Raw genomic sequence first — 14694 nt, 5'->3', positions numbered from 1 at the left:
TTGAGTTTATTTTTGTGTGGTGTGAGAAAATGATCTAGTTTCATTCTTCTGCATGTTGCCGTCCAGTTCTCCCAGCACTATCTGTTAAAGAGGCTGTCTTTTTTCCATTGGATACTCTTTCCTGCTTTGTCAAAGATTAGTTGGCTGTACATTTGTGCATCCAATTCTGAGTTCTCTATTTTATTCCATTGGTCTGTGTGTCTGTTTTTGTGCCAATACCGTACTGTCTTGATGATGACAGCTTTGTAGTAGAGGCTAAAGTCTGGGATGGTGATGCCTCTCATTTTGGTTTTCTTCTTCAATATTACTTTGGCTATTTGGGGTCTTTTGTGGTTCCATACAAATTTGAGGATAGTTTGTTCTAGTTTTGAGAAGAATGCTGATGCAATTTTGATTGGGATTGCATTGAATGTGTAGATTGCTTTGGGTAGTAATGCCATTTTAACTATATTTATTCTTCTAATCCATGAGCATAGAATGTTTTTCCATTTCTTTGTGTCTTCTTCAATTTCCTTCATAAGTTTTCTATAGTTTTAATCATACAGATCTCTTATATCTTTGGTTAGGTTTATTCCTAGGTATTTTATGTTTTTTTGTGCAATTGTGAATGGGATCAGTTTCTTGATTTCTCTTTCTGTTGCTTCATTGTTGGTGTATAAAAATGCAACTGATTTCTCTACGTTGATTTTGTATCCTGCAACTTTGCTGAATTCATGGATCAGTTCTAGTAGGCTTCTGGTGGAGTCTGGTTGGGTTTTCTATGTAGAATATCATGTCGTCCGAGAAAAGTGAAAGCTTGACTTCTTCTTTGCCAATTCTGATGCCTTTTATTTCCTTTTGTTGTCTGATGGCTGATGCTAGGACTTCCAGCACTATGTTAAGCAACAGTGGTGAGAGTGGCCATACCTATCATGTTCCTGATTGCAGAGGGAAATCTCTCAGCTTTTCCCCATTGAGGATGACGTTAGCTGAAGATCTCATCCTTTCTGATGGCTTAGTAATATTCCATTGTGTATGTATACCACATCTTCTTTGTCCATTCATTAGTTGATGGACATTTGGGCTCTCTCCATAGTTTGGCTATTGTTGATAATGGTTCTCTAAACATTGGGGTGCATCTACCACCTTTGAATCTGTATTTTTTTATCCTTTGTGCAATTGCTGGGTCCCAGGGTGGGGTCCACTTTTGTATTTTCTGTCTGGATATCCCATAATCATCCTTGATTATTTGTGGATAATGAACTATGTTATAGTTTTGTGGCTCACTATTTGTGATAATTCTTGTTTATTCAGAAATCCCCCATATTAGTTGCCTGTAAGATGTGAAGTTATAATTAAAGCATGGGATTAAAAACATGTCTTTGAACACACTAAATCCTCTCTGTAACTAGAAAGGTGTTTTGTGCATGAAACCCTTTAACTGTGTTTTCTCCCTGAGTTGCTAAAAGGATTTATTTAAAGGAGATTTTATCTGAAGTTAGTCCCTCATATAGGGGTTCTTGGTCCACATGGCCTCCTTGTGACCTTGGCTCAATCATGTGAGTGTGGCACATTCCCCTGTGGCATCTATCTTAGTTTGGTTTGTTCTTCCCTTTAATCAGGAATGAAGATCTTCCCAGAGTGATTTTCTGCCTTATTGTTATTCTACAGTCTTTCACGGTTGTTTGTGTGCTTGGGATACTGTATTATTTACAATGGCAGAACACTTAGGACACTGTTGGGTTTTGCAGAAGGCCACCTGCATGAGGGCAGCATTGTGAAGTAGGTGCAACCTATTTTCTAGAGTTCCAAGTCTTCCAGCTCCTTCCCTCTCCCCTTCTTTCCTTCACCCCACCTCAGTAGCACCACCTCCTTATTTTCATCCTCAGGCACCTCTGGTTCCTAGTTCCTGTTCCTAGACAAAGCCTCTTCGTCCCCATTAAAACTTGCTGTCAGCAAAGGATATGAATATATTTATAGAAGGTAATAAATGTATGAATATTGCTTAAAATAGTTCTGTTAAGGACAATTTGCACTTTCAACCCATAAAAAGGCTTAAAGTGCAGTGATGAATAGCTGACTGGGCAGTTCCAGGAACAACTGGCACTGTCCTTAGCAGCAGGACTCAGTCACTCCAAACCTTCAGTGGACTCCTCCACCCTCCTGTGAGCCGAAGCTCATTTCGTGCACTCTGCCACCAGCTGCAATCTGACCTAGGGCTGCTCTGTTGCAACTCCATGCATGGAAGGCTGGGGGGCGGGGGGGGGCGCATAAATCTCTCAGGAGCAATGGCTGGAGATGGTTTGGGCTACAGGGGCTTGGCAGGAGATTCCAGAGCATTCTAAATAGTGATGTAGAAGTTCTGATAGTAGACCACAGACTAACTAAGTGGCCATGGTTTTTGTCTTTGGGTTTTGGATGAAAACAAGAAGATTTTGTCCAAGATTCTTGTGAAGAATACATTATATGCATGAGTGCACAGCACCAGGAAAAACTATATAAATCTTTTATTTTCATTTATGTTTTAAAGGATGTTTTACAATAAAACATTTGAATTATGTTGCATACCTCCCTTTCAGCTCCATGTTGTTCACTGGAATTCAGACAAATATCCCAGCTTTGTTGAGGCAGCTCATGAGCCAGATGGACTTGCTGTTTTGGGCGTATTTTTACAGGTGAGAATACACTGATTTCATTTTAAATTATTAGTCAGTCATGTTGGATAAAGAGTTTCAGTCACGGAGAAGATAGTCTGCCACTTTTATTTTTTATTTATTTATTTATTTGTTTGTTTTTTTTTAAATTTTTTTTAATGTTTTATTTATTTCTAGGAGAGAGACAGAGAGAGAGACAGCGCGAGCAGGGGAGGGTCAGAGAGAGAGGGAGTCACAGACTGAAACAGGCTCCAGGCTCTGAGCTGGCAGTCAGCACAGAGCCCGACACGGGGCTCGAACCCACGAACCGCGAGATCATGACCTAAGCGAAAGTTGGACGCTTAACCGACTAAGCCACCCAGGAGCCCCGATAGTCTGCCACTTTTTATAGTAAACTCATTCTAAGTTTAATGTTTTCCTTTTGAAATTAATATTAAAAATTTATGTACTAGCCCATGATTCATCTAATAGCACAGATCTACCATAGGTGATTTGTGTTCTGTGTCCTCTTACCATCCATTGATCATTTTTATGTGGCCAGAGACAGCAGCAGCAGCAGCAACAGCAGCAACAATAACAATGGCAGGAATAATAACTGACATTCTGAGAAGATCTTTATTGTAGGCTCTTCCTGGTTATACAGTCTTTAGAGATACAAGACAGAATAAAGTTCCTGATTCTCGAAGTACTAGTTTTAGATTTTTTTTCAATTTTTAAAATTTATTTCTGAGAGAGAGAGAGAGGCAGCGTGAGCAGGGGAGGGTCAGAGAGAGAGGGAGGCACAGAATCTGAAGCAGGCTCCAGCTCTGAGCTGGCAGTCAGCACAGAGCCCGACGCGGGGCTCGAACCCACAAACCGTGAGGTCATGACCTGAACCGAAGTTGGATGCTTAACCGACTGAGCCATCCAGGTGCCCCTCGAAGCACTAGTTTTAGCACAATGGTTTGCTGTCTCAAACACACTGACCAATTTTTTAAAAATTTTGTTGTAACCCCCTTTGTCTAACAGTTACATGTGATTCCGCAAGTATCATTGTTCTAATACCCGTGGGTGGGTCGAGCTCCCACTGTTTCGCATTCTTGCAGGATGTGCACTTCTGCTCTACCATCAACTCTGTGTGTGATGTAACTCGTTGGGGGCTGGGACTGGGGGAAGCACAGGGCAGAAGGGAGGGAGGCATGAATGGCAGTGGCCCCCTCCCTTTGGCCACGACGTCTGCTAGTGGCAGTGAAATCCAAGTGAGGCCAAAGATAATGCTTTAATCCCGAAGGACTTAAAACCTTCAGGTAGATGCAGGACATCCCTAACAATGAGAAGAGGTACATCCATTTTTCTGATGATTTCTATTCATGATAATATATTGCTTTGGCTCAGGACCTCAAATCATTTTAGGTTGAAAATGGGAGATGTTTTCTTTTAATGCTTTCATGTCACAAGAGTCCGTTCGGATCTAGAGTCTGAAGGTCACATCTGGTGGAATCGTGCAAGTGTTACGTTAGAGTTTCCTAAGCAAATTTTCTCTTAAGTTAACCTGTACCTTAAACTTTCATAAAGCTAAAAACTATGTAGCTGTTACTACTAGTTTTAGAATCAAACTTATAATTCAGCCAAGGAGCACTGTAACATTATCTTGTTGTTCACTTTCTCTGGCATGATAAAGGCAGCAGGTAAAAGACAGATTCATTATAGAACAATCACTGTTTGTTCTGGGTTGGCAAAGGTTTTTCAAAGAAAGAATTAAAAAAAAAAAAACCGGCATGGAGTGAATCAGACCTGTTCAGTTAACAGTAACCATTTCTTTTGAAATTTCATGCTTTCAGATTGGTGAACACAATTCTCAACTGCAAAAGATTACTGACATTTTGGATTCCATTAAAGAAAAGGTAAAATGAAATATTATTTGCTAATGACTTGTTCCATCCCGAATTCTCTTACGTATTAACTTAGACTTTAGACATAGGATATGCTATCTGCTTTGAAGCAGGTTCGGAACATACTTGACCAATAGAGCAGAATTAATCTGTTGCCACATATCTTTTGAAAATTATGAAGGGGTCTTAAATGATCTAAAGTTATTACTAATAAATCTATGCATAATTAGTTTCTGGTATGGAGTTGTGCACAATAAGCATTTAGCTGCAGCACATTTTAAACAAATCTTGTGCTTCTGAAATAAATTTAGGTAATGTGCTACTTCATCTAAATAAGGCAAATACTTTTTTAAAGTTACAAAGGCAGATACTAAATAATTCCATGAGTTAAAGATTTCCAGTAAAATAGTATTTCATCGGATGTGTGTTTGTTTGAGGTCTGCATAAAGCTATCCTATTGTAATTTGTGGGAATTCTCTTTTCTCCACCAGGGTAAACAAACTCGATTCACAAATTTTGACCCATTATGTCTGCTTCCTCCATCCTGGGACTACTGGACATATCCTGGTTCTCTTACAGTCCCGCCTCTTCTTGAGAGTGTCACGTGGATCGTTTTAAAACAACCTATAAGTATCAGCTCTCAACAGGTATGTCACTGCTTCCGGGCTGATCTCGATTTACTAGAAGAAACTGGACTGAAACGTAAAAACAATTTTTTTTGGTGTTTAGTTTTTGAGAGAAAGAGACAGAGCGTGAGTGGGGGAGGGGCAGAGAGAGAGGGAGACACAGAATCTGAAACAGGCTCCAGGCTCTGAGCCGTCACCACAGAGCCTGATGTGGGGCTCGAACCCATGAGCGGTGAGATCATGGCCTGAGCTGAAGTCAGATGCTTCACCAACTGAGCCACCCAGGTGCCCTGAAACTTCTTTTAAATAAAAAAAATCCTTAATTTCTGCTGCATTATGAAGGCTGTGTTTTCCCTTCATTGATCAGATAGGTGGTTGGAAAAACTCATGCCCCTTTCCTATTTGACCTTCTGTGATTGGATGATTTCTCTCCCAGTTCTTAGAAATGTCATGTGCATACAGACACTGAGGAAAGTGAAGTGACTTTAAAGGCTATAATTGTTTTCTTTTTTGGTCTGAGATATAAACAGGCTGGGATATAAACAAGCAAATCAGGAGAGAGGTTATCTTTAAAGGGGACTATCTCCTTTGGACTTCAGTCCCTAGACCTGCTCCTCCTACAGATTTTCAGAAAAATGAGCAGTGAGAACAGCATTCAGAAAGTGAGCCGTGAGAACAGCAATGGATCTTTAGGCTTTTGTTGACAGAACTTTTGTGGGGCTGCTTGAGGGACTTTAAGCATTTACTAATGTGCAGTTGGGTGCCCACCCATGCTGTTTCAGGGAAGACATTTCCTCACTTGTTTTTCTGATGAACATATTGAGCCCCCATGATAAATAAGCCAAGCAGTCTGCAGGCTCAAGATGTCTTTGATGCCTAGAAACTCTGCTCAGATCTACAAACTGTGACCGACCAGTCTGATAGGTGGAGGCTATGTCTTCTGGGATGCTGTGCTTAGTGGGTTTTATTTTCTTTTTGTTTTTCTATTTGAATTATTTGCTGCAAAATCTTAATAAGAGCATCGTCTAATACTTTTCGCAGCTCATTAAGCCCTTCTGTTTTGGGCTATCCCACCTTCCGAGCTATTTATTTTTTTACCCCAGTCAAAGACTAGAGCTGGTTCACCTTTACTAAGGTCATGTCAGGTAACATTTCTCCTTGGCATGTTGAACACATCCAACTTCTGTTGGCCTTGTCTTTAGGATTAAAGCCAAACAATACTCTAGAACATACTAATTAAACATTTTTTAAAAGTTGAGATTGAAGTCCAGACCTGACTGACATGGAAATTCCTGCAACTTTTCCCAATCATGAATAAGGTGCATTGTGTCCTAAGAAAAATGACCTGTCACTGATTCAGTGGCCTTTGTAATGGAGTACATTTTTCTTTCCTTCATGTAAACTGTTTACTTTTACATTCCTTTGTTAAATTTGAAGAAGTTAACAGTAGGAATTAATAAGATATAACAGCAAGGTAGTAATAATAGGAGATCATGTTCTTCCTCATGTTTTAAGGATGCTTTTATTTCCTAAAGCCACTTGGAAAATAAGTTTTTAAAATCTATCTGCCGTTCAGAAAAGACTGTGTCAAAATATATAATTTAGTTGCTTACAATGCATAAGACTAACCTAATCAAATGACCAGCTGTAAGGGCACTTGGGTGGCTTAGTCAGTTGAGCATCTGACTCTTGATTTCAGCACAGGTCATGATCTCACGTGAGATCAAGTCCCACCCCGGGCTCCACTGTGAATGTGGAGCCTACTGAAGATTCTCTTTCTAACCTTTGTATACTAAGAACAAACTAAGGGCTGAGAGGGGAGAGGGGAAGGGAGGTGATGGGCATGGAGGGGGGCGCTTGTTAGGATGAGCACTGGGTGTTATATGGAATCCAACTTGATAATAACTATGAAAGAAAAAAAAACTTCAAAAAAGATTCTCTCTCCACCTCGCTCTCTCTGTTCCACCCTTGCTCACGTGTGTGTGCTCTTTCTCTCTCAAAATAAATAAATAAACATAAAAAAATGGCTCACTGTAAGTTTAGGAGTTATGACTACCTAGCTATGGATTCACTGCTGTATCTTATTTAGGTATCAATTAATTAATATTAAGTATTAATGGGGTTTTTATATGGCAGAATACACAAAATAATGTCTGTATTCTAGAACTTTAGTGAGATTGATAATTCACTGTGATCTATTTAGATTTACTTAAATCTAGTATAGTAGGAGTACTTTCAGACATTTTCATTTATAACCAGGCTGCACATGATTATCTGGGTAATAATCTAAGTTATTATAATGTGACATTATGGTGATTTTAAGAGTTAAAAAATGAGGCAAAAGTTATTTTAAAAGTCCAATCCCAGTCTCACCATGAGAAAACATCAGACAAAGTCCACCTGAGGAACATTCTATAAAACAGCAGATCAGTACTCCTCAAAATTGTCAAGGTTATCAAAAGCAAGGTGAATCTGAGAAATTATCATCAAGAAATGCTCAAGGAAATATGACTACCAAGTGTAATGCTGCTTCCTGGTGAGATCCTGGAACGGAAAAATATATTAGATAAAAACAGAAGAAATCTTAATAAAGGGTGGACTGCAGTTAATGGTAACATATTAATATCGGTTCACCAATTGTGAAAAATGTACCATACCAATGTAAAATATTCATAATGGGGGAAATTGAGTGTGAGGTATATGAGAATTATTTGTACAATCTTTGCATTGATTTTGTAAATCCAGAACTGCTCTAAAATAATAAGATTATTTAAAAAATCCAAAGCATGAGGGAGTTGAGATGATTATTTAGTTGCTTGTCTATTTCCTATAAAGGAAAATGAATATGTCTTTTGTGTATACCACTTACTTGAGAGTTACTTTCCAAAAGATAATTTTTAATCTCAATTTTGGCAGCTCTATTCTTTTGAAGTGCCTGAGGCACATTGTTTTATTTATTTTCCAATTCTACCATATAATGTCACTAGCTATGAAGATTAAATTCTTTTTTTAAGTAAGTTAGTGCCAATTTTTTTCTAGGTTTTTCTATTGCTATTTCTTGCCAAGTCACTGTTTGAGCAAAAAGGCAAATCAGATGGTTTTCATTTTCTTTTATTTGATTCAAGCCCATTTTTGTCCCCAGAGTCACTTATTGAAATGCTTGATTTAACTGCCAGACCAGTAAACAGATATGCTGATTTCTGATAGTTTTTATAACAAATCCATCATTCTCTTTGGAAAGCTAAGCTAACTTTTTTGACAGGTGTCTTTGGGTTATCCTAAATTATCTAAATTGGCTTACTCATCTACAGAATTCAGTGTGCAGAATACTTGGTTTTAATTCTTTGCTCTTTTTTGAAAAAAGATTCTCTTGGTGCTCCTGGGTGGCTTAGTCAGTTAAGCATCCAACTATGGCTCAGGTCATGATCTCATGGTTCGTGGGTTCGAGTCCCGCATCAGGTTCTATGCTGACAGCTCAGCGCCTGGAGCCTGTTTCAGATTCTGTGTCTCCCTCTCTCTCTGCCCCTCCCCCACTCATGCTCTGTCTCTCTCTGTCTCAAAAATGAATAAACTACAAAAAGATTTTTTAAAAAGAAAAAAAGAACAAAATTATCTTTGTTATTTGTTATGATCTTTGCATACAATAAAATTCATGAATTTTAGTGTGCAGTTGATGATTTTGTTATTGTATATGACTGTGCAGCAACCACTAGATCAAGATATAAAACAGATCTTGGCTCCAAAATTTCCTTGCACTCTACCTCCTTACTAAATCATGGCTCTAGGCAGTTGCTGTGATGCTGTAACTAGGATTCTGCCTTTTCTAGAATTTATTTAAATTGAATCATACAGTATGTAGATTTTTGTGTTTGACTTCTTTTTCTTAGCATAATGTTTTCAAGATTCACTGACTGTTACTGAGTAAAATTCTATGATATGGATATGCCACATTAGTTTAAAATCTATTTACCAATTGATGGACATTTGGATTGCTTCCAGTTTGGGGCTATTATGAGTAATAGCTATCCATATTTGGGTGTTGGGAATAATTGGCATATACATTTTTTTTGTAGACATATGTTTTCATGTTTTGTGGCAATACCTAACACTAGATTTACTAGATCACGTGGTAAATTCATGTTTAATTGCATAAGGTACTGCCATATTGTTAAAAAAAATTTTAATTTTTAATTTAATTTAATTTTTAAATTTTAAAATTTAAAATTTAAAATTTAATTTAATTTAAAATTAATAAATTTAATTTAATTTTTATTTTATTTTTGAGAGAGAAACGGAGAGAGACAGAGAGTGGGGAAGGGGCAGAGAGAGAGGGAGACACAGAATCCCAAGCAGGCTCCAGGCTCTGAGTTGTCAGCACAGAGCCTGACCCGAGTCTCAAACCCACAAACTGTGAGATCATGAGCTGAGCTGAAATTGATGCTTAACTGACTGCGCCACTTGGGTGCCCCTGCCATTATTGTTTTTAATGTGGCTGTTCTATCTTCCATCCTCATTGCTTTATATGAGATTTCTGTTTCCTTCACATCCTTGTCAGCCGTTGGTGTTGTCAGTCTTTATAACTAGCCATTCTAGTGGGTATACGTGATTTCTAATATGCATTTATCTGATGACTAGTAATGTTGAGCATTTTTCATGTTTATTGACTACATATGTCTTTGGTGAAATATGTATTCAAATCATCTTATTTTTTATTTTTTTTAATTTTAAAGTTTATTTATTTAAAAAATTTTTGTAACATTTATTCATTTTTGAGAGAGAGAGAGACTGTGAGTGGGGGAGGGGCAGAGAGAGAGGAAGACACAGAATCTGAAGCAGGATCCAGGCTCTGAACCACTCACGAGTGGTGAGTTCATGACCTGAGCTGAAGTCAGATGCTTAACCGACTGAGCCACCCAGGCACCCCTCATCTTCTTTTTAAACTAGGTGTTTGTCTTTTTATTATTGAATTGAAAAAGCTCTTTATTCAATCAAGATAAAGCCCTTTTTAAAATACATGTTCTGCAGAAGTTTTCTCTTAGTCTGTTGGTTGTCTCCCCAGCTTCTTAAAACTATGTCTTTTGAAGAGCAAAGTTTCTTAATCTTGATGTAATTCATTTTTATCAATGTATTCCTTATAGTTTGTGCTTTTGGTAACCCATTTAAGATTTCTTAAATCAAACTATATGCCTCCAAATATTTCTTCATACTTTAATAACTCTTACATTTAAGTTTTTGATGACTTATGAGTTGAACTTTTATGTATGTTGCACCCCATTTTCTCTTTCCTTTCCTTCTGATATTTCAGTTATGCATACTTTTAACCTTTTAATATCATCTAACAGATCCCCAAGGCTCTATTTTTTAAATAATTTTTTAATTTCTGTTCTTCACTATGGATAATTTCTACTAATCTATATTTAAGTTCATTGGCTCTTTCCTTTGTCATGTCAATTTGACTATTAAGTTTGTCCAGTTAATTTTTTGTTTTAGCAATTCTATATTTTAGTTCTAAAATTTTATTTGGTTCCCTTTTGTTTATTTTATGTTGAGACTTACCACTACTCTGCTGAGACTTCTCATGCATTAAAATGATGCTTTGTTTAACATACAACCCTCAGGTAGTTAAAATACTCATTTAAAAATCCTTGTAAGTTCAGGGGCACTTGGGTGACTCAAGTCCGTTACAGGTCCAATTTCAGCTCAGGTCATGATCTTGTGGTTTGTGAGTTCGAGTCCCACTATGGGCTCTGTGCTGACAGCTCAGAGCCTGGAGCCTGTTTCAAATTCTGTGTCTTCCTCTCTCTGCCCCTCCCCCTCTCATACTCTGTCTTTCTCAAAAATAAACAAACATTAAAAAGAAAACTTCAAAAATTAAAAAAAAAATCCCTGTAAGTTCCTACTTTGGTCCATCTTGGGTGCAACTCTCTTGATGTTTCTTTTTTGGAGAAGGTGTTCCATTTTCTTGCCTCTTTGTCTGTTAAGTACTTTTTTATTGTATTCTAGATGTTCTGAACATTAAGTTGGGGAGATTCTGGATTCAGTTATTTTTCTCTGATGAGTAGTTTTTTCCTCTGTGTTAGCAGGTAATTTTTTGGTAGGGCTTGAACTGCAAATTTTCTTTCTGGTGCAGCCGCTCTGGTCTCCGTACAGCCATGTGTGGTTCTTGGGCGTAGGGTTCGAGGACCCTCTCTGCCTCTGTCCTTGTAACACCCGTGTGCTCCATTGCAGCTTGTGCACCTTGCAGACTCTTCTCAGCTCCAGGTGAAAAACTGGAGACAGGAGCTCACCTGTGGAGCTCCCATCGCTCCTTCAAGTGAGCATACACTCCCCACCGGGGTCCCTCTGCTTCTGTTTACGCTCTAGTACCGGTGACGAGTTATTTTTGTATCATGTCTGGGTTTTAGAGTTGTTTTCCACAGGGAGGTTGTCTGCAGGGTCTTGGTCCAACATACCTGGAAGCCAAGTTCTAACATCCTTTTTAAATAGCAAAATGTTACATTTTGTAATGCATGATAATGATCTAGGAATACTTCTCTTAACTTCTGCATCTTTAGGCTAAATGTGAAATGGGGAAAGAATCCATTCACTTGAAATTAATTGTGACTTATATATAAAACCCTGTATAATTAGCTTTAAAATTATAGTTCTAAATTATGGGAGACAGTACAAGTCAATTCTAGAATCATTTAATAATTCTAACTCTTACAGGGCATAATGCACAAAATTATAAAGAAGTGTTAAAAATGTCCCTTATTCTCAAATAGTTTGTAATCTGATAAACAAGATAAAAAATTGCATAGGAAACTATAACACAGTGGCTGTGCTTGGTATGGACAAGATATAAGGTGATATAAGGTGTAAGAAAGTTTAAGAAAGGAGAGACTATGGGGTGCCTGGGTGGCTCAGTTGGTTAAGCACCCGACTTCAGCTCAGGTCATGACCTCACGGTTTGTGGGTTCGAGCCCCGCATCGGGCTCTGTGCTGACGGGTGGCTCAGAGCCTGGAGTCTGCTTCAGATTCTGTATCTCTCTCTCTCTCTCTCTGACCCTCCCCTGCTCACACTGTCTCTCTCTCTCTCTCAGAAATAAATAAAAACATTTAAAAAAATTAAAAAATAATAAAAAAGGAGAGACTATTTTATTGGAAAAATCAGAAAAAGACTTCATGAAAGAGCTGACATCTTGGCTAGGTAAAATGTGGTGACTGGTTCGAAGAAGTGAAGGAAAGAGAGCAATTCCAAGGTGAAACACCATAAATAAGACAATAAGAGGAAGTACAGAAAATACGTGGACAACTTTGTATCTAAAGCTCTCAAACTTTAGAGTATACAGCAGTTACCTGGGGAGGCTTATCAAAATGTAGACCCTTGGGCCTTATCAGAAATTCTGATCCAGAAGGTCTGGAGTAGAGCTCGGCAACCTAAGGTTTTACAAATCACCTGAAAGTCTTTTCACTCAGATGCTCTGAGACACCCTTCGCTCACAGGCTAAGAGCAGAACCCATGTGTGGTCGTAATCGGAGATAATCTAGTTAGTTAGAACCTGGTGATTCAGAAGCCAGGCTAACAAGTGTTTTCGGGGCCTTATTAGAGGTAGAAATGTTACATATTTTAGAGATAGATTTTGAAATATTTACACCTGAAATGATGTGATATTGAGAATTTGCTTCAAAATAATCCAGTTTGGGAGGGATGGGAGGTGGAAAGAGAATGAATGGGAATATATAGGTGAAATAAATTGGCTGTTTTAATGGTGGTTGAAGCTGGGTGTTTGGTTGTGGTAGTTTATAATGCTGCTCTTTCTACTTTTGCATATGTTTGAAAGTTTCCATAATAAAAAACATAATGAAGGGGCGCCTGGGTGGCTTAGTCGGTTAAGCGTCTGACTTTCGCTTAGGTCATGATCTTGTGGTTCCTGGGTTCGAGCCCCGTGTTGGGCTCTGTGCTGACTGCCAGCTCAGAGCCTGGAGCCTGTTTCAGTCTGTGTCTCCCTCTCTCTCTGACCCTCCCCTGCTCACGCTGTCTTTCTCTCTCTCTCTCCTAGAAATAAATAAAAACATTTTAAAAAAAATTAAAAAAAAACATAATGAAAAGAGATTAGGGGAAAAAAGTTAGAGATACAGTACAGCACTGTGGTTAGTATATGACTTATCAGCCAGATGGCGTATTTATTGAAACTTCCTAGCTGTCCCTCAAGTTCCTCATCTTTAGAGTGGGGATAATAGTATATCCTTGATTCAGTGAGATATGTATGTAAAGCATGTAGCACATTACCCAGCCTACTGTGGTCTGTAAGAGAGATTTTACTTTCATTATTACCCAGCTTTGGCAGGTGGTAGAGTGCTAGTCAACATATGAGCACTAGAATGATATTAGCAAAGTTATTTACAAAACATTAGAGAAGAATACTTCTGCTTTCTGGGATTTCTATATAAAGATATTAAAATTTCAGTATTAGAGCCAAGAAAAACAGCAAAACAGGTCACAGCTACGCCTCAGCCTTCAGGCTGATCTGGGGACATTCCTGCCGGGACCCCTGCAGACACTATGAGCCTTAGTGACAGAGTGGCAGACCCTATGTCTGCAAGAAGGCCAGGGTCCAGAAAGCCATGAGACTGGTAGGGGCCAGCCACGCGTGTGCATTTGGAAGCCAGTGCAGCTGTGGACATCAGAGCCAAGAAAGGCAACTCTGAGCAGACACTGGCAGCTGTAGCTCTGCCTAGGTGGGCTAAGTGATTGAGAGGGAGATCAGAGCCAAAAAGGGAAGGGGTTTGGTGAGACTGTCAAGAGAGGTTCATAGAAAGATCTAGAGGAAATTCCAGTTTCAGACCATGAGATCAAGGTGTTGCAGAAGTAGGGAGCCATGATCAACTTGCAGAGGAGTTAAAAGGAGGACGGGAGAGACAAAGAAGGCCAAGGTCCTCAGAGGAATCAGCAATTTCACTGGGAGGCAAGTCTGTGCTTGCCGAGGCCAGTGAGTGGGTGCGCTGATTCCAGACTCCGGAGTCCTGCACAGCTTCCTGGAGAGGCCATTCTAGACAAACCTTGATCCCTATGATCTGCAGATAAGGCTGGGTGACTTCCCTATGGCTCCAGAGATTAGATTTTATTTATCTCTGCTGCTTGACTTTACCAGACAATTCGAGGCTCATCTGGCTTTAGCTATTATTTGGTCTAATGAAATATGAGAAACAGTTAAGTTGTAAATATTTGTCTTACCTTGCCCATATCTGTACCTTTTAAAATACACCTTGGGTGCCTGGCTGGCTTAGTGGAGCATGCGACTCGATCTCAGGGTTGTGGGTTCAAGCTCCACGTTGGTTGTAGAGATTACTTAAAAAATAAAATCTTAATGGGGCGCCTGGGTGGCTTAGTTGGTTAAGCATCCGACTTTCGCTTAGGTCATGATCTCGAGGTTTGTGGGTTCGAGCCCCGCGTCGGGCTCTGTGCTGACTGCCAGCTCAGAGCCTGGAGCCTGTTTCAGAGTCTGTGACTCCCTCTCTCTCTGACCCTCCCCTGCTCACGCTGTCTCTCTCTCTCTCTCTCCTAGAAATAAATAAAAATAT

General features: G+C 39.1%; 1 protein-coding gene across 1 annotated transcript in view; it reads left to right on the top strand.

The window, feature by feature from the left end:
* The window catches only part of CA13 (carbonic anhydrase 13), a 36916-nt gene that overhangs the window by 19300 nt on the left and 2922 nt on the right, over nucleotides 1-14694 (top strand). Inside the window, exons 4-6 of the mRNA XM_039253469.1 lie at nucleotides 2559-2654; nucleotides 4454-4516; nucleotides 4996-5151. Coding sequence (XP_039109400.1) covers nucleotides 2559-2654; nucleotides 4454-4516; nucleotides 4996-5151 — 315 coding nt within the window. The remainder of the gene's footprint in view (nucleotides 1-2558; nucleotides 2655-4453; nucleotides 4517-4995; nucleotides 5152-14694) is intronic.

This window comes from Hyaena hyaena, unplaced genomic scaffold (genome assembly GCF_003009895.1).
Source record: "Hyaena hyaena isolate Hyena2069 unplaced genomic scaffold, ASM300989v1 scaffold_454, whole genome shotgun sequence".
NCBI classification, from domain to species: Eukaryota; Metazoa; Chordata; class Mammalia; order Carnivora; family Hyaenidae; genus Hyaena; species Hyaena hyaena.
Note: the sequence above shows the minus strand (reverse complement) of the source record. Positions and strands in the feature narration are given on the sequence as shown.